Source organism: Saimiri boliviensis, chromosome 21, assembly GCF_048565385.1.
Source record: "Saimiri boliviensis isolate mSaiBol1 chromosome 21, mSaiBol1.pri, whole genome shotgun sequence".
In the NCBI taxonomy this organism is placed as follows: Eukaryota; Metazoa; Chordata; class Mammalia; order Primates; family Cebidae; genus Saimiri; species Saimiri boliviensis.
Window position 1 is genome coordinate 32,281,854 of NC_133469.1, and position 20,310 is coordinate 32,302,163.

The 20,310-nt window shown below is 38.9% G+C and overlaps 1 protein-coding gene across 12 annotated transcripts in view; it reads left to right on the forward strand.

Moving 5' to 3' along the window:
- The window catches only part of MTMR3 (myotubularin related protein 3), a 134,029-nt gene that overhangs the window by 78,576 nt on the left and 35,143 nt on the right, over positions 1-20,310 (forward strand). For 7 of the 12 annotated variants that reach the window (XM_074391158.1, XM_074391159.1, XM_074391161.1 and 4 more), the window contains 5 exons: positions 5,594-5,683; positions 6,673-6,789; positions 10,266-10,298; positions 15,321-15,403; positions 18,281-18,447. In XM_074391158.1, coding sequence (XP_074247259.1) covers positions 5,594-5,683; positions 6,673-6,789; positions 10,266-10,298; positions 15,321-15,403; positions 18,281-18,447 — 490 coding nt within the window. Of the gene's footprint in view, positions 1-5,576; positions 5,684-6,672; positions 6,790-10,265; positions 10,299-15,320; positions 15,404-18,280; positions 18,448-20,310 lie in introns of all 12 variants that reach the window. The other 5 variants (XM_074391152.1, XM_074391153.1, XM_074391154.1 and 2 more) reach the window with 2 other exon arrangements.

The window sequence follows — 20,310 nt, forward strand, 5'->3', positions numbered from 1 at the left end:
TGAGCCAACATGGCCGTCTGGTTATATTCCTTTCTAACTAGTTCATGTCTCATATATATGTTTTATATAGTTAGAATGATAAAATAAGTTTCTATTTTGCTTATTTCACTAAATGAATTAAACATTCTCCCATGTTAATTTCTTGGATTCCTAATGATCATTTTACTAGCCACGTAACATTTTGCAAGTTGTTGAACCATTGATTTTAATTACAGTATATACTGTATTGAAGCACTTAGAGTATGTTCTTAATCCTTAGTTTTTGTATAGATGATTCGGGAACATTGAACATTCTTTTCGTTTTTAATGTAAACCTCTGTACTAATTTGAGAGTAACATTTTCCCTTTTTTTATACTCTTAAAGGTTCTTAAATGAGGTTGGAGTCTTTCTTTGAGAGGTTGAGCATTAGCAAAATATATTTTCATGTTTTATTGTGGAAAATCTCAAGCCTATGCAGAGAGAAGAGTACATACAGTGCACTCATATACACATCATTCAGCTGCAGTAATCATAAATTCATCACTGTTCTTGTTTGATTTGACTTCTTTGCCCCCACCCCTTTGGCACTAATCCCAAGCATTTTATTAAGGGAAATGTATTTTTTATCTTTTAATACCAGTCTTAAGAATATGACTGGAAATGACACCAGGACTGGTAATTATTTTCAATTCTGTGCTTTACAAACACAAACACTAGAAATGAATTCAGTTAATAGGATTAATTGACTGGTCATCAGTCTCTCCTTTGCATGTACTTTATTATTATTTTTGAAATGGAGTTTCACTCTTGTTGCCCAGGCTGGAGAACAATGGCATGATCTCGCTCACTGCAAACTCCACCTCCTGGGTTCAAGCAATTCTCTTGCCTTAGCCTCCTAAGTAGCTGAGATTACAGGTGCACGCCACCATCCCCAGCTAATTTTTATATTTTAGTAGAAACGGGGTTTCTCCATGTTGGTCAGGCTGGTTTTGAACTCCTGACCTCAGGTGACCCACCTGCCTCAGCCTCCCAAAGTGCTGGGATTACAGGTGTGAGCTACCGTAACTGGCCTTTTCTATGTACTATATTCATCTCTATTGTTGACTTCATCTCTGAGGTGTATACTTTCCTGTCTTAACTGCAGAGTTTAGCCTGGAAATACAGTGACTGGCCCTTTTTCAGTATTTTGTAGATGACCCAACTGACTTTATGGAGGTGGGTGGAGACTACGAAGTGCCACATGCCACAGTGCCTGGTGTTCCTCAGCAATACCAGGAAATTGATGACATGGAATACTTCTCTCTTATTAAAGTTACTGCTTTTATAGCCTAGGAGAAATTTGTTTTCAAAACTCCTACCAGACCAACATTTCCTAGTTTGTCTCCTTCCAACTTCTTACCTTATTAACCATCTCCAGTTTGGCCTCCTTCTTCACCTATGAAACTCACAGAAACTAATAAATTCAGGCTAATTCAACTGTCAAATTCAACTGTTTAGCCACGTGGGATCACTGGTCCTCTAGATTCAATCAGTCCTAATGTTAAGTCCTTGGGGATTAAATGTATTTTTGTGTATAAGGGGAGAAAAGTTCTGAAGCTTTACGGGTAATGTGAACTGAGATAGTAGCTTTTAAAAAGAGCATTGGTTTGATTATGAAAAATAAGTACTTTATGTTCTTGCCTTGCTGGCCCAATTCTCAGTTGTTTTGTGTTGAAAATCATCCCATTTTTAGTTTTCGGTAGCTATTTTGGTGATATATATTGGTCTGGATTAGCACCCTGGTGAGTGTGCCAGCAAGAGTGAATAGGTAAATGGCTTCTTTTTGTTGTTTAAAAGCCTGCTACATTATTTCAATTCTGTGCTAAAAGTCAACAGAAAACCAGGTCAAGGAATCACTTAATTAGGTACCTCTGTAAAATGACCTTACAGAGAATAAAAGTTTAGGTCTTACACATTTATGTGAAGTAAAAAGCTAGTTAATGTGATAGTGAGCAGATATGTTAAAAGTATACTTTTATGTAAGATTTTGCTCCCCTTCATGTTTATTTAGTGTTTCCTTACTATCCCCTATTGGTTTATGAGAAACATGTCTCTAAATTCAGTATTCTTCGCATCTTTAATTCTGTCTCTTTTTGGAGACAGGATCTCACTCTGTCGTCCAGGCTGGAGTGCCGTGGTGTAATCATGGCTCACCTTTTGTAGATTATTCTTTCGTAGATAATTAGCACTAGGAGAATAGTTTTAGGAATAGCCTGACTTTTGGAGTGTAACAGCTTTAATTGGTGTGGTAGAGAAGCAGCTCTGAAACTCTTTGGTCTCCAGACCTCTTTTTACATTCTTAAATTATCGAGGTACTTCTAAAAGGGTTTGTTATTGTGGGTTATGTCTATTTATACCGTATTAGAAATTAAAACTGAGAAATATTTAGAATAGTTATAAATTCATTTAAAAGTAAAAATAAACCAATTATATGGTAGCATAAATAACATTTTTTGATGAAAAATAACTATTTTTTCTTCATCCAAAGATAATTAGTATAAAGAATAGCGTTAACATTTTTGCAAATCTCTTTAATACTTGGCTTAATAGATGACAGCTGGATTCTCATATCTACTTCTGCATTCAGTCTGTTAGAATGTTTTCTTTGAAATATATGAAGAAAATACAGCCTCAGGCAGATATGTAGTTAGAAAAGTAATTACAAAAAGGAAGAGTATTTTAATTTTCCCATATAATTTGTTTTTCTTTAATACTACACCAAAACTTGATAAGTGGTGTGTGTTTTGTTATTTGTTTTTGAGACAGGATCTTGCTCTGTTGCCCGGGCTGGAGTGTAGTGGTTCAGTCACAGCTCACTGTAGCCTCTACCTCCTCAGGTGCAGGTGATCCTCCCACCTCAGCCTCTTCAGTATCTGGTACTACAGATGCGTGCCACTGTGCCCAGCTAATTTCTCTATTTTTTTGTAGAGAGGGTTTCACCATGTTGCCCAGGCTGGTCTTAAACTCCTGGGCTCAAGTAATCTGCTCACTGTAGTGCCCCAAAGTGCTGAGATTACAGGCACTGTAGCTCCCCCAAAGTGCTATGATTACAGGCATCAGCCACCATGCCTACCCAGTGGTGGTTCTTCAAAGGTTAGTTGCAATGTAGAATCTGACATTGTATCAGTGAACTTTTTGTATTATATTACATTAAAGTCATTGGTCTTTCACTTTGAATGAATCTTTATCTACATATGATTTTGTAACATCATGCATTGGTCATTAGGAAAATAATGGGTTCACTGAATGAGGCAGATCTTTAAAAATGGACACATTTTATTATAGTTGTTGTTGTTGTTGTTGTTTAAATCACACTTGGTAATATCTCCACTTTAATGATAAAAGTCCTAAGTATTGGGAAGCTATAAAGTTCATGATGGGAGTTGACAGGTTTTCCAAAATCTAATTTTCTTTTTTCTAAAATCAAATTTTTGCACAAAAGCTTTATTATTGGCATCTAATACTATCTTTTGTTGTTGCTGTTTTTCTCCTAATACTGTCTTTTGGGAAAAAGATCTGCCAGATGCCCAAGTCTGCATTACCATATTTTTTCTATCAGTTGTTCTTCCAGTTATTTAGTGAAAAAAAAAATGGCTAGTCCATCTAATTGAAACGTTTGTACAAGTGCTTTACTTTATGACACCATAATACTGCACCATGCACCAGAGGTGTTTTACTTCTATTTCCTCTGTAAAACAGACTTCTACTTAAGGGTAAAGATTTAATAAATAGAATTTATAATATCTTTTTGCTTTATCAAGGTCATTCTTAGGAAATCGGTACCACAGCCTCGATTGTGCTAAGGTACCAGCAGTTTTACCTACCAGTTATTTTTTTTCACTGTTAGTATAGATGACAGTACAATGAAGAAAGGCAAATAATATCTTATTATTGGGAACGTTTTTACCTCACAGGACCCCTGTAAGCATCTCAGATTCTGTGGACTTCATTTTGAGAAGAATACTAGTAGAGTATTACCATTTTATGATTATGATTGTTGTTAGTAAAACCTTAAGTGTTGTTTACAGATACGAAGAAAAGCTCTTTTGGGGGTAGGATTTACAAAATTATTGGAATTGTGTTAAGTAGTGTATACGGAAGTGACCAGTAACCACTGGTTATAATTCTTAATGCTGTCAGCTGAACATGATGCAGCTTTTGCTCTTTTAAAAATTGCTTTGTAGGGTCGGGCTTGGTGACTCACTTCTGTTATTCTAGCACTTTGGGAGGCTAAGGTGGAAGGATCACTTGAGCCCAGGAGTTTGGGACCAACCTAGGTAACATAATGAGACCTCGTCTGTACTAAAAATAAAAAAATTAGCCTGGCATGGTGTTGTGCGCCTGTGGTCTCAGTTACCTGGGAGGCTAAGGCGGGAGGATCACTTGAGCCCAGGAGTTGGAGGTTATGGTTAGCTCTGATTGTGCTGCTGCACTCCAACCTGGGTGACAGAGCAAAACCCTGACTTACAAAAAAAAAGTTGCAGTATAAACAGATTCTGTTATAATTTAGTCAGGCTTTCTAATAGATGACAGTTCTCTCTTGTCTTCATATAAGTACAAATTCATAATGCAAAATATTACTTTTAATACAAATTATAATTCATGTGCCATCTAGATGAGAATTTATTGCCACGCCTTGTGAAGTTGTCTTAACAGAAATCTATTGTAATATAAGGCAGAATAAATGAAAGATAGTCTTTCATATATTTTCAACTTGGGAAATTGAGTTCTTAAGTGTACTTTTTCTTAGAAATTGTTTTCAAGCTTTCTATTTTGAAAATTTCACATATAACCAGAGTAGACACAATGATAAAGATAATAAACTCACACTTACCTAGTTTCGTGAATTGTTAATTCATAGATCTATTTCACTCATGTCGGACTTCCTCCTTACTCCTGCCCCAGTTATTTTGAAGCAAATTTCACATCACCTTTCATTTAAAAATATTTCAGTATGTATTTCTCGAAGAATTTAAGATCATAACTTAAAGAGAAAAAAGCATATCTTGGTTTCTTTTAAAAATAATGTAGGGCTAGGCACAGTGGCTCATGTTATCTCAGCATTTTGGGAAGCTGAGGCAGCTGGATCACCTGAGTTCAGGAGTTGGAGACCAGCCTGGCCAACATGGCAAAACCCTGTCTCTACAAAAATACTAGCCAGGCGTTATGGCATGCAACTGTAGTCCCAGCTACTAAGGAGACTGAGGCAGGAGAACTGATTGAACTCAGGAGGCTGAGATTGCAGTGAGCCGAGATTGTACCACTGATTGGGTGACAGAGTGAGACTCTGTCTCAAAAAAAAAAAAAAAAAGGTATTAACAACCTGTTAGTGCCTAATAGAAATATTCTAACCTCTTTGACATTTTTTTTTTTTTTTGCATCAATGTGCTTTCAGACTAGATGTACCTGATGTATTGGATAAAACACTTTTTAAGACAAATATTGTTTCCTTGAGCTTTTCTGCCTGTTCACCTTGATCTTGTACTTTGTGATTATGCTAGTAGACATGGCAGAAAAAACACATATGGATGACTAGAAGCTTTCAAATTATTTTAAGGTTTTGGACTTTTCCAGGATGAAGAGACTCGGCACAGCCTTGAGTGCATCCAGGCCAATCAGATTTTTCCTAGGAAGCAGCTGATCCGAGAGGATGAGAATCTTCAGGTAATTACAGATCACTTTTAAATGTAACATATTTATTTAGGATTAACTATATAGCACAGTTAATGGATTGAAATGTGTGTGTGTATATCATTTTTTTTTTTTGAGACAGTCTTCGGCCGGGCGCGGTGGCTCAAGCCTGTAATCCCAGCACTTTGGGAGGCCGAGGCGGGTGGATCACGAGGTCAAGAGATCGAGACCATCCCGGTCAACATGGTGAAACCCCGTCTCTACTAAAAATACAAAATAATTAGCTGGGCATGGTGGCGCGTGCCTGTAATCCCAGCTACTCAGGAGGCTGAGACAGGAGAATTGCCTGAACCCAGGAGGCGGAGGTTGCGGTGAGCCGAGATCGCGCCATTGCACTCCAGCCTGGGTAACAAGAGCGAAACTCCGTCTCAAAAAAAAAAGACAGTCTTGCTTTATCTCAAGGCTGGAGTGCAGTGGCATGATCTCAGCTAACTGCAACCTCTGCCTCCCAGGTTCAAGCAATTCTCCTGCCTCAGTCTCCTGAGTAGCTGTGACTATAGGCATGTGCCACCACATACAGCTGTGTTGTTAGTAGAGACAGACTTTCACCATGTTGGCCAGGATGGTCTCGATCTCTTGACCTTAAGATCCACCCACCTTGGCCTCCCAAAGTGCTGGGATTACAGGCCTGAGCCACAGTGCCCAGCCTATTTTTTTCTTAAACCATACATGTAGTAGAAATGCAAGCTGAAAAATGTCTCATTTTAGCAAGACTTATTTCCCGAGAACCCACTATTTAAGATGATCTTCTCTGTATCATTCCTTTAGTAGTTCAGAATTTGAATAACTAGATACATTTGAATTAAGCGAGTATAAACCCATCCTCTTTAGTTTCCTTACCTACTTACGTTCTGTGTTTTCAACTTCAGTGGCAGAGGATTTACCATCCATTTAGCTAACTGACATTTGAAGCCTTTTTTAAAACTACCTCAGAAATCTGAAGGGTTTCTTCGATTTCAAAGGTTCCTTTCCTTGAACTTCATGGAGAGAGCACAGAGTTTGTGGGCCGAGCGGAGGATGCCATCATTGCCCTTTCAAATTACAGACTTCACATCAAGTTCAAGGAGTCTCTTGTTAATGTAAGTGATTACCAACTGTTTTTCCTCTAAGATAGATGGAGAAAGGAAGTAGCAAAATGTAATGTTCTCAAAGAAAGGAGAGGCATCCATAATTGGGAGTAAAAGCATTGTGTGCTTTGCTTTTCTCACTTAATCTAGCACTCAAGGAACATGAGGTTAGCAAGCAACTCATACGCTTGATTTAAAATGATGCATGTAGTTGTCAGTTGAGGTGTCCATTGTTTAGTTAACAGAAAATGATGTGTACTAGGTAATGCTAGATCATTAAGCTTTATAAAGGTATAAAGGCTGAATAGGCTTTTATTCCTCAATCTTTAGTAGTTACCAACAGCCTGAGTTGAGATAATTCCCTGGGCCTTAATGTCAAATGATGAGATGTACTTTGAGCTCACTGCAGACTCTCATTTCAGCATGAAGTTACTCTAATGACTTCTTGGTGGTATAAGTATAGATGTTAAGTATAATGTTTATTTGCATAATGGACTATATATTACTGAAATAAAGGAAGGCTCTTGATTCTCAAGAGTACATTTACCCTTTTCAGTTATGAATGTCCTCTCAGTGAACTGTTTCTTCCAGTGCTCTGCTGTCTTTAGTCTTAAATGAAACCAACAAAGGCCTAAAAATTCATGTACTTACACCAAATGCCTTCTTCCTTCTATATTTGCCAGTGTGGTGGCTTTCTACACTTCACTTATAGCACAGAAAAATGTATTATGACATGTTAAAACAGCTAAGGACTATAATTTCATGCAGATTGTATTTTGGGTTCATTTTGGGATTCTTTGAAATCTATTGAGTTCATTTGTTTTACTCAGCAGTTCAGAAAGAAAAAAGACTCATTGGCTGTCATTTTATTTTATTTTATTTTTTGGTAGTTGACTTTTATTTCTTGTTATTATCATTCTGGCTTTGTATTTAAGCATGTATGTCCAGGAGCAGTTTTGGCCTGAATCCCTTCTGGCTTCTAGATTTGGGCCATGATTATAGCAGTTACATCAGTTTTCTGTCTATCAGCTAAAGATACACACCTCATTAAGGAAAGAGGCAATGCTGTTCGTTCATACTATGTAGCACTTTGTTTAGAAGGGTCCACTTGGATTTGAGTAGTCGTGATGCCGAAGGGAAAGAGGGGAAACACCTAAAAAACCCCAGCAACCAAAAATTCCCCACCAGCTACTGTGGAAGTAATTATAGTAGCATTTAGTAGAACTTCCCAGTTTAACTTTGTGTTCTTTCAGTGTTTGAATGCCTGGAATAAATTATAATTAAATTTCAGGCCAGGTATGGTGGCTTACACCTGTAATCCCAGCACTTTGGGAGGCCAAGGTGGGCGGATCACAAGGTCAGGAGTCTGAGACCAGCCTGGCCAACATGGTGAAACCCTATCTCTACTAAAAATACAAAAATTAGCAGGGCATGGTGACGTGTGCTTGTAGTCCCAGCTACTCAGGAGGCTGAGGCAGGAGAATTGTTTGAACTGGGGAGGCAGGTTACAGTGAGCCAAGATTCGCACCACTGCACTCCAGTCTGGGAGACAGAGTGAGACTCTGATATAGTTTGATATCATTGCATTTCCTTATATCGTCCTGTATTTATCAGTTTATTGGTTGATGGCCAGATATTTCAGAGACTATTTGTAGATCTATTGTTTGCTGGAAAGAAAGCATGAAATTGATAATATCATTTATCAGCTTAAAGCTCTTCAGTGTTTCTTCACTACTTCTCCAATGAAGGTCAAATTATTTAGCACAGCATGAGGCTGTTCGGTCCCTAGCACTTTGTCAGCTTCCCTCCTTTCCCCATTCTCATGTGTGTGTGTGTGTGTGTTTTTTTTTTTTTTTTAAACTTGTAAAAGCAGCCTCCTTGTACTGTTCAGCCATACCTCACACCTCTGTGTTCTTTTTTTTTCCGCCCAGGAACTTCTCTTCATCTGTCAAAATTTAGTTCAGGTGATAACTTCTTCTGTGAAGCCTCTTAGTCCCAGTTCCCTCTGACAGTTACATTCTTTCTTGTGTCTTCTACATCTGGGACATTCTTTCACAACATATACCAAATAGGTTGTAATTTTTGTATCTTCAAGATCCAGCATGTCACCTGGTACTACCATATTCAGTAAATATTAAATGAATTGAAATTAATGTGCGTTTGAAGTGGGCATTAGACCCTTTTCCCCCTTTTTGGGTTTAAAGCTCATTTACAGTACATTTCTTTGAATAGGCTGTGTCTGAATTGTTTCTAAGGGTAACTGTATGAGTAGGTTGTTGACTGGAATTGTTGATCCCCCCACTATGATTAAGATAAAATACTTAAGGAAATTTGCCACTGTTCTTTCTTTTGATCCATTTTCTTAACCTGAAAGTGTTTTCTCTGTTAGCATTATAACCCTCTTAAGGAATAGAGCCTACATGTTACTTAAGAAGTTCAGTGTAGGCTGGTCGTAGTGGCACATGCCTGTAATCCCAGCACTTTGGAAGGCTGAGGCAGGCAGATCACCTGAGGTTGGGAGTTTGAGCCCAGCCCGGCCAAAATGGTGAAACCTCGTCTCTAATAAATACAAAAATTAGCTGGGCATGGTGGTACATGCCTGTAACTGCAGCTGCTTGGGAAAACTGAGACAGGGAGAATCTCTCGAACCCAGGAGGGAGAGGTTGCAGTGAGCTGAGATCACACCATTGCACTCCAGCCTGGATGACAGAGGGAGACTCTCTTAAAAACAAACAAACAAAAAAACCTCAAGATAATGGCTTTGTACAGAAAAATGATCACAGTGACTTTAAAAATTTCAGATTGAGAGAGACTAGAACTCGTCTATAAAAATAATTTGATCACAGTGCTAAGATTCCTGGAACCTTAAACCTGGGGTTACTTAGGAAATAAGGATTCCTCCTACATCAGGTCCTGGATGGAGATCAGATAGTTGGTAGTGGTATTGTCCCAACTTCAGCAGATAAGTATTTCAATAAAATATGTATATTTCAATAAAATATGTTAGATCAGGAGGACCCCCTTAAAGGTTATTTTATCTAAATCAAACACATTTAAACCATCAAAGCCCAAATGTACCAGTATATGTTGTGGCATGCTCCCAGTTTGCATCATTTTATTTACTTCAGTCAAAATACTTAGCACTTTAGAAAATGACTTACCATTAAGTTTTAATTAGCTACCTGATATCATATATTCCCTTTAAATTTCATAGCACGTTGAATAAAATGTGTCGGTAGATTTTGATACCATAAACATCATTACCTTAATTCACATATTCACTGAATATCAAGTTCCAGTTCCTATGGTAAAGAATCTGTAGTAGAGTTCATATGTAACATTTAAGGTATGAATTGCTGCTTTTCTGTGCTTTTCCCAAATAATTATTATATATTTACAGACATAGTTCTTTGAAGCTTAATTTATAAACAAGTGTTCAAGTGGAATTCATGAAAGTTTAAAAGATTTTTTTGTGTGTAATTTAATAGACTGCTTCTCAATCTGCTGCTTCTGAAATCCCAGTAAGTAGCATGAGAATCCTAGGCAGTTGCTGGACCTGTGCTTGGAGGAAATTGATTTTGAGTGTTACATGCTTACATTGCATATCAGCAGAATGTTTCCCCTCTGCATGAGTCTTTTTTCCTTTTACTGGACAAATTCTAGTTGTATGCTACTATGAGAATAATTTATAGGGTAAGGAAAAAGACCTACAGTTTGTACATAAGCAGATGGAATTATGAACTTCAAAAAAATGTAGATCAAGTTTCTATTAGAAATAATTTATAAAATCAACACTAGTTTTTTTTTTGGGGGGGCGGGGAGGGTGTGGGTGGTTGGGGGAGATGGAGTTTCACACTGTCTCCAGGCTGAGTTCAGTAGCACAGTCTCCGCTCACTGCAGCCTTAGCCTCCTTGGCTCAAGTTATCCTCCCACCTCAGCATCTCAAAGTGTTGGGACTACAGGTGTTAGCCACCATGCTCTGCTGCAAAAGTGATTATTGTTAACACTTAATGCACTTTGGTCTAGCATTCATGTAACAGTGGGAGCCTCTGAAACCAGTGCTGGAGGCTTGTAAGTTGTCAGATGTGAGTAATAGAGTTTGAGTCTTAAACCAATGACAGTCTTCTTCTGGTACTTAGTGGGTTTTCTGTTGTTCTTTGTTTTTTTGAGACATGGTCTTACTCTGTAGCCCAGGCTGGAGTGCAGTGACGCCATCATGGCCTCACCTTCCTGTGTTCAGGTGATCCTCCCACCTCAGGCTTCTGAATAGCTGGGACTACAGACACGTGCCACCATATTCAGTTAATTTAATTTTATTTTCTGTAGAGATGGTGTCTGTGTTGCCCAGGCTGCTTTCAAACTCCTGGGCTCAAGCAGTCCACCCACCTTGGCCTCCTAAAATGCTGAGATTATAGATGTGAGCCACTACACACGATTTCTTTCTTTCTTTCTTTTTTTTTTTTTTACAGAGACAGGATTTCGCCATTTTGTCCAGGCTGATCTAGAACTCCTGGGCTCAAGCGATCCTTCTGCCTTAGCCTCCCAAAATGCTGGGATAATAGGCGTGACCATTGTTCCCAGCCATGATTAGTTTTTGACTGAAAAAATTCTGTGCCCAGATATTCCACTTTATTACAGATTGTAGATTTAGATTCACTTCTTGCTTTATTTTTACTGTTACTGCAAGTGCAAGATTAGTACTTCCGATTTAGGCTATAAAAAGGGCATTTGTTTTTAAAAAGGTAGAAATTATCCCACTCTAAATTCTCGTGCTTAAAAATAATGCACATGTATGCACACACACCCAGAATAAATTGAGGAGGTAAATATAGTAGGGTATGATGACATCAGATCCCTCTGGAATGTGACAGTATTATGGGACATACCTGTGCATGTGTGTTAAATTTTTAAACTGCTGCTCTTCTGCTTTTTTTTGGATTGATGCTCTTAAGGTTGTTGGTGTCTGTGATGTAACTTTTCGCTTTTGAGGAATTGGTTATAGCACTGAATGTGTTTGATGCTTTGTTTGAGCATGAGTTTGGTGAAATTTATATTAGGAAAAGCATTGTAAAGTGAGATTGAGTTACCTGGCAGGTGAAGATAGAGGAGAGAAGAGCAAAAAGAAAATGAGTTGCTACAAGACATTGAATCAATAGGTTTGAGACGATTTGAAAGTGAGTTTAGATTTCTTGCTACTCTTCTACAAATGAAATCGCCTCTGAGGAATTTTGATTTAAACTCTATTTTCCTCTTGAAGATCCCTGGTGGAGAAACTACTTACTTGTGAAAGAAAAACTAAGGTAGAGCTTATATGGAAGAGAAGTCCAAGTGTAGGGGAAGAAAGAAAGGCACAGAATGTATGGTGGAAGGAGCCCAGGCTAGAGGACAGACATGGATTCTGGTCCTGACTTTACTACTATACTAGCTTATACTGTAGTCGTTTAACCTTCCTGTGCTGAAAAATGGACTGGCTCTTGAATCTATAATTTGGTTTTGAGGTTGAATATAGGATACCTGTAGTTACAGAAATATTAAGAGTTCCTTTTCATATGTGAGGAAATTTGAGGAACCTAAAGCAATGGAGTGGGCCTTAAGAAAGTAGAGAAACAGTATGTTTTGGATGGAGGTATGAAGAGGTAAAGGCCAATTCTGCCTTTTAGAAGAGGCAGTCTGGAGGGAGTGCTGAAGGAAAACACTGGGGTAGAAAGGAGAAGACAAGGGAGATACTTGTTATAACATCAGGTGTTTCTCTTTTATATATCCCTATTCTTAATGCATATTGAAATTTCCTGCATGTGACAGTCTGCATGAATATTAAAATCTGCTATTCTCCATATCTGAGACTTGTGTACACATGGTTGTTTTTGGTGACTTGCTAATGTCTGCAATCTGATTTGAATGCATAGAACCAACATTTTAATTCTTCTTTCTTAAATTTACTATGTTAAAATACAGAAAATATATATGTATATATTGCCTGAATTTTAGGTAGCAAATGTTTCGCATGCTCTGAGATACTTTATTCCATTATGTTTGGGCACAGGCCATTGGGGTCTGGTTTAGTAATAAGGATGTAAAACTTACCTGTTTGTAGCAAAGTAGCAAAGGCTAATCCATTTCCCCCAGCAGCTGCTTAAGAGCATTAGCTGGTTTTCATGTCTTGTGTTTATAAAGAAAGTCAATTGCAGGGGACTTAGGATGCAGGTGACTGGCGAAAGAGCAGCCTCTCCATGTGGATTTGCAAAGCTCACTCTAATCCTATCCCAGACTCTTTCCAGGCCCCATGCCTGAGATTTCCTTAGTTGTGACTAAGGTTCAGAAAGCAGAGGCTGGTAATACACGGGAAGACTGGAGGCTTGCCCAATGAAGCTGGCAATTTTTTTTGTTTGTTTTTTTTTTGAGACAGAGTTTCGCTCTTGTTACCCAGGCTGGAGTGCAATGGCGCGATCTCGGCTCACCACAACCTCCGCCTCCTGGGTTCAGGTTATTCTCCTGCCTCAGCCTCCTGAGTAGCCGGGATTACAGGCACATGCCACCATGCCCAGCTAATGTTTTGTATTTTTAGTAGAGATGGGGTTTCACCATGTTGACCAGAATGGCCTCTATCTCTTGACCTCGTGATCCACCCACCTCGGCCTCCCAAAGTGCTGGGATTACAGGCTTGAGCCACCATGCCCGGCCAGCTGGCAAAATTTTAACTGGTAAAATTTTAGAATTGAGACTAGACCTCAGGCCTCTTAATTGCCAGTCTGGCAGCCACATTTTGTGGGGATATAGAGAGTTAAGGTAGTTAGCAGGAGGACTACAAAATAAAAGGCAATAAGAGTCTGTTACAGACCACCCAGAGAACTGGCCTGAGAACAAAGCAATGTTGTCTTCCAATCTCTATCTTAATCTCAGTGTTTCTTTTTTACAGTTTATCCCTAATGATAAATTGTTTCTTGTTTTGTTTTTTTTCTTTTCCTTCTTAGATGCACAGGTCTTGGAAGAATTCTTAGCTGCCTCAGCTGCAGTTTCTCACAGCACCTTGGGGTTAAGGACTTGAACAAAAGCAGAGGGCTCCTTTTGTTCTTAGAACATAGGCAAGATTTCTTAGTTTTTCCTCTGATGCCCAGACAAAAAGTCCCATTGTAAGGGATTTTTTTTTTTTTTAATAGATTGTAGACTTAAAAGCAAGAAGACTTCAGTCATAAGGTTGAAACTCCCAGTCATTTATCTGAGTAATATTATTTTGCTTTCTTCTCTTCTTTATCACCTGCCCCATTTTGTTTCTTTGTCCAGCACTGGGCTTCTTTTTGATCCCTGCATCCTCGTTCTGAGAGTTCTGTGCTGACTAGGAGCTCTGTGGTAGGGCAGAGTTTGCAGGAGTCTTGTTCCTGAAACTGGCTCAGCTAACACGAGGGCCATTCTGTGCAGACAGCACTCTTGTTTCTGTCTGCATTGGAGGAGACTGCCTTCCTCTTTGCATACTAACACAAATTGTTGGAATGCTATTTGCAACTTCCAGAGACACATTTTGGCTAGGCTTGATACAGTGTAAAAGGCAAATAAATAGCCCACTCCTTTTTCAAGGAGTAAGAGTATTCACTATTATTTTACCAGGTTTGCATTGAAAGTCTAGAAATTGCTTTTTGAAGCCAGAGGTTGAATCAGGATAATTTGAGGGATAGGAGGAGGATCCTCATATTGCCCTTGAGATTTGGCACCCTGTCTAGATGCTTCGACTTCTATTTGTCTCCCTTTTCTCTGTCTGCTGTTTTACATAATCCTGTGTCCAATAGAGTCTGCAGACCAGATTGACAGGGAGGAACCATTCTAGCTTGTTCAGACCTCAAGCCCCATTTAGCAAACAGGACTCCTACTTGATCTTTTGAAGCAAATCAGACACAGTTATTATAGTTTTAGCATCTTTGATCACTGCATGGCCTTCTCCTCCTCCTTCATACCTTTGAGTCTATTCTATTTATTAGAGAGCCTGGCCAGCAGCTATAGTCCCATTGTCTTTTCTGTGCAATCCACAGTCAGATTAGACCTCTAGCCTTTTTCAGGAGCCTCATTGGCTAACACTAAGCCATAAGCCCACTCTGTCATTTGAGGCAAACAACAGAGTCTCCCACCTCCATTCTGATCTGTAGTTCTTTTCTATAAGCAAGAAAATATTACCATTCTGGTTCCCTTCAGCTTCTGTGTCATTGCATCATTGCATCATTGCAAATCATAGTCAGTTATAGCATCTAGAAGTAGTACTTCGATCTTGAGAGTTTAGTACCTGAGAGATATATTCTCCTCTTCCAAAGGTGATACCACCACTTTGCTGCCCTCATGCTATGACATGACTCGAGACCACTGATTTAGAGATAAAGGGATGTCCTAATTCACTCTGTAGTAAATCACTTGAGTACTATTGATCCAGATAAGTTTGCAGTTCTGTTTTTGTTGCTTTCCCTTATAGATCTAATTAGTCTAATTGGACACATTGAAGAATTGCAAGGTCAATGCAATTTTCTTTATGACCAAGAAGACTTCATTTTTTTAAATTGCAGGTTCCATTACAGCTTATAGAAAGTGTTGAATGCCGAGATATATTTCAGCTTCATTTGACTTGCAAAGACTGCAAAGTTATCAGGTATGTGGTGGTATGTTTGTGTTGCTGTTTAGTGTGGAAAATGTTTTAAAAAAATGAGTCTATTGTTTAGTAACTTAGTAAGGTACCTTTTGAAGATTAGCCTCATTAGGAATATTTTCTGAGTAGTTTGTGCCTAAGATATTTTATCTGTAGGATGAATACTTTGCTATGTTGAAAGATGTTTTTTTTTAAATTTGGAAATAATTTTAAATTTACGAAAGTGCAAAAATAGAAATAGTACAAAGAACATCAGTACACCATTCACTTGTTAACATTTTACCATTTGCTTTATTATTTGCAGAACCCTGCTGCTGTGTGTATGTGTGTATGTTAGAGATGCTTTTCCTGAACAGTTTAAGTTACATAATCATGGCTCTTAACCCCAAAATACTTTGGCGTGCTTTCCTAAGAATAGGAATATTTTCTTATGTAACTACAGCATCATCAGTTTTCAGTTTTACATTGATAATACTTTTATCCAGTCTGCTATACATGTTCCAATTTTGTCAGTTGACCTAATGACCTATTAATGTTTCTTCTAGCATTCTCTCTCACCTCTGTCTCATTTAGTACAGGATCCAGTCTAGGCCACATGTTGCATTTAGCTGTCATGACTCTGTAGCTTTCTTTAATCTGGAACATTTTCCATAGCCTTATTTTGTCTTTTACGACATTCACATTTTACAGAATACTGTCTTATTTTAATGGAATGTTTCTCATTTTATGTTTGTCCAGTGTTTCCTCAGTTAAATTGAGGTTATGTTTTCTCAACTGGAATATTGTATATGTGATGTCACGTCCTTTTCAGGATACTGTATTACATCTGGAAGTACAGTGTTCATGTCCTTCATTGGAAATGTTAATTTTGATTATCCCAGCCAAGATGTCATCTGGTTTCAGTATAATTTCTGCGTTTTCTCTCTTGCAACTAAAAACAGTCTGGGGGAGGCACTTGAGACAATGCAAATGTCCTTCCTTCTCATAAAAATTTCTCCTTAAGTTTAGCATTCATTGATGATTTTTATCTGATGTTAACTATAATGGTTGCAGGCTGTGCACAGTGGCTCACGCCTGTAATCCCAGCACTTTGGGAGGCTGAGGTGGGTGGATCACTTGAGGTTAGGAGCTCAAGACCAGCCTGGCCAACGTGGTGAAACCGTGTCTCTACTAAAAATACAAAAATTAGCTGGATATGATGGTGCATGCCTGTAGTCCCAGCTACTTGGGAGGCTGAGGCAGAAGAATCTCTTGAACCTGGGAGACGGAGGTTGCAGTGAGCTGAGATGAGACCATTGTACTCCAGCCTGAGCAACAGAACAAGACTCCATATCAAAAACAAAAAACCAACAACGACGCCTCAAGTTCATTTTTAAATTTAATTGCTCTAGAGGTCTTAAATTCCACAAGTTTTTACTGCATTCTTACTTGTTCTGGGGTGCCAGTAAACATTATATGTTGGCATATTGGTGAGCCACCGTGATTGGGATAAGGGAGAGTTTAGGTGACCCCATGGTTTTAAGATATTTTTTAAATTGCTTTTTAGTCAGTGAGATTTGGCTTATTTTTGATAGATACTGGCTACAACTCAATTTAAGAAGGTTGCTTATTACTCAGTTTCTTAACATTGCATTCAAAAAGGCCAAACATTTAAACAAATTTTTATTTTTATTTATTTATCTTTTTTGAGACAAAGTCTTACTCTGTTGCCCAGGCTGGAGGGCAGTGGTGTGATCTTGGCTTACTCCAACCTTCACCTCCCTGGTTCAAGCGATTCTTCTGCCTCAGTCTCCCAAGTAGCTGAGATTACAGGTGCATGCCACCATACCTGGCTAATTTTTTTTGTATTTTTATTAGAGATAGAGGGTTCAACATGTTGGCCAGGCTGGTCTCGAACTCCTGACCTCAAGTGATCTGCCCATCTTGGTCTCCCAAAGTGCTGGGATTACAGGCATGAGTCACTGTGCCCAGCCTAAACACATCTTTATTTTATTTTATTTTAGATGGAGTCTCGTTCTGTTGCTAGGCTGGAGTGCAGTGGCCCGATTTCAGCTCACTGCAACCTCTGCCTCTCGAGTTCAAGAGATTCTCCTGCCTCAGCCTCCCGAGTTGCTGGGATTACAGGCGTGCACCACCACACCCAGCTAATTTTTGTAATTTTAGTAGAGACGGGATTTCACCACGTTGGCTAGGATGGTCTTGATCTCTTGACCTCGTGATCTGCCCACCTCAGCCTCCCAAAGTGCTGGGATTACAGGTGTAAGCTGCTGCACCTGGCCTACATCTTTAATAAATTAGTTTTCACTAATTATTTTAACTCATTAGTTGTATATACTGAAATTACAATTGACAGTAGAATTGTTTTGTTCTCTATATGGTCATAGCTGAGAATTACAGTGCAATCTGTCTTTTGGATCTGATTTGTCCTAATAGCTAAATAATGAAATTAGTCCCTAACTGGCTAAAAATAATTCTGTGGTTTTTAAACTTGATCTAAAATGTTATTATGAAACAAAAGATTTTTCTAAACATTTTTAGTGAGGGACAACCATAAATCTTTGATTGAAGAGGTAGAATAAAACTCCACTCATAAAAGAATAGTGGCCATTTTTGGGTAATAATTGTGGTTAATGAATCTTAGATTTTATTAGTCTAAAAAAATAGATTTTCCACATGGTCAGCTTCCTTCTTTTGGACATTTTGTTTCATTGGCTAACATTAATTTTTCTTGTAAGTGATAATGAACATGTGAATGACTGGCTCAGATGCTTTCTTGATTGTAGTTCCCACTTCACTACAAGTGGGCATTCTTGAATGCTTTTCTTACATTTCATTTCAACTGTCTTCTGATTACATCCATACTGTTTGACTTCACCAAAGGTGTCAGTTTTCCACCTTTGAGCAGTGTCAAGAGTGGCTGAAGAGACTAAACAACGCAATTCGACCACCTGCTAAAATAGAAGATCTCTTCTCATTTGCATACCATGCTTGGTGCATGGAGGTCTATGCCAGTGAAAAAGAGCAACATGGAGACCTGTGCAGACCAGGTAGGCCTTTCTGAAATGTGCAAATGGCCAGGGGCTTTATCAAGCTACTGATGGAGGTACTTTTAACATGCAGTGGGACACAGAAGCAATCAGTGTATATTTTAGGGAGCACCTACCATGTGTCCAGCATTCTTCTCAGCTTAAAAGAACATGTTTTCTGCCTTCCACAGGAAGGGAAGAACAATAGATGGCATCACAGTCTACTGGGCCTAAAAACAGCTCAACTAGAATAAGGTTTTATAAATATTATGGAAGCTTAATCAAAGAGAGTTATGAGTTTTGTATATATGTGTGGGAAGACTTCATATTTAAAGTGGCTTTTGAATTGGCTTGGAAAGTTAAATAGGAGTTCATTGGTTAGAGAATGGGGAAAAGAATATTAGAGCAGGTAGCATGAACAAAGGCACAGAGGTGTGGGAATAAGCTGTAGAATATAAAATGGTCTTTTGCTATCTTAAAAATTTCAAGTCAAACATTACTTATTGTCACAGGATGAAGAAACAGGGTCCAGAGAGGCCATGTGCCTATGAAGAACAAATATATTGTAGATTTTAACATGCGACAAAAGAAGAGAGAGAGGAGATGGGGGGAGAGAGAGAGGAGGAGGGGAGAGAGAGAGGAGGAGGGGAGAGAGAGAGGAGAAGAGGGGAGAGAGGAGAAGGGGGGAGAGAGAGGAGAAGGGGGGAGGGAGAGGAGAAGGGGGGAGGGAGAGGAGAAGGGGGGAGGGAGAGGAGAAGGGGGGAGGGAGAGGAGAAGGGGGGAGAGAAGAGAAGTGGGGGAGAGGGAGGAGAGGGGGAGAGGGAGGAGAGGAGGGAGAGGGAGGAGAGGGGGAGAGAGAAAGGAGAGGGTGAGAGGGAGAAGAAGGAAAGGGGGCAGAGCGGGGAGAGATACTGAGCCTGTTCCTGGAACCCAGGCTTCCTGACTCCTCATACAGTCTATGCCCCCTTCACTGTCATTCTCCTTCAGAAATGGCTTTGACCAAGTTCATGTTATTTCTCTTCATGTAGTTTTCTGTAAACTTTGTGGTCATAGATAGAACTTTGCTGGTTCAACACTAACTTTTGGTGTGTCAGGTTTTGAAGTGTATGCAGTGAAAAGTTGTGAGCATCCTTCAAGTAAAGTTTACCCTTGGAACTTTTTTTTGAAACCTAAAATTTTAATCCTGAATCTTCAATCTTATAAGTTTGCCCTGGGTCATTTTAAACTTTGAGGCGAATCTTGCTATGCTTATTCACTTTATTCTCTGGCCCCATCACTGATGCTTTTGGTTCACATTCTTGTTCCGTTTTATTAAAATGCTATATAGCATAAGCAGTATTTAAAGATGCTTTGATAAATACTTTTGTTTGATTCTTATGACCTTGTCAAACAGGGAAGATAGGTTGGTGTCTGTTTTGGAAGCCAAAGAAATGGAGGCTCAGAGGTAAAGCCTGTTGTCAAGTCCCAGTGCCAGTCACTGATGACAGAGCTAGGACTTAAAACCAGTTCTCAGTTATTCAGACCTGACCGTGGGGTATGCTGTGGATACAGAGTTTGGGGGGGAAAAAGGCACCTGAGCTGATGGAGCCTCAGGGAAAGCCTCAGAATCCCAGCTTCTCACAAGCGTGCCCATGCTAGCAGAATTCTGTCATCTACAGGAGGCCACACCAACCTTGGAAGTTTATGAGACTATGCTTGAACTGTCTCTCACTTCACTCCAATTGTTGCATCTGTTTTTTTTTTCTTTATTGAGATGCCATCACATTAAAAAAAATTTTTTTTAATGGCTTTTTTCAAATTTGGGTTTTTTTTTTTTTTTTAAAAAGTTTACAGACTGATGTTTACAAATCTAACATGTACATTTTCTGAGTTTTTAACCATTGT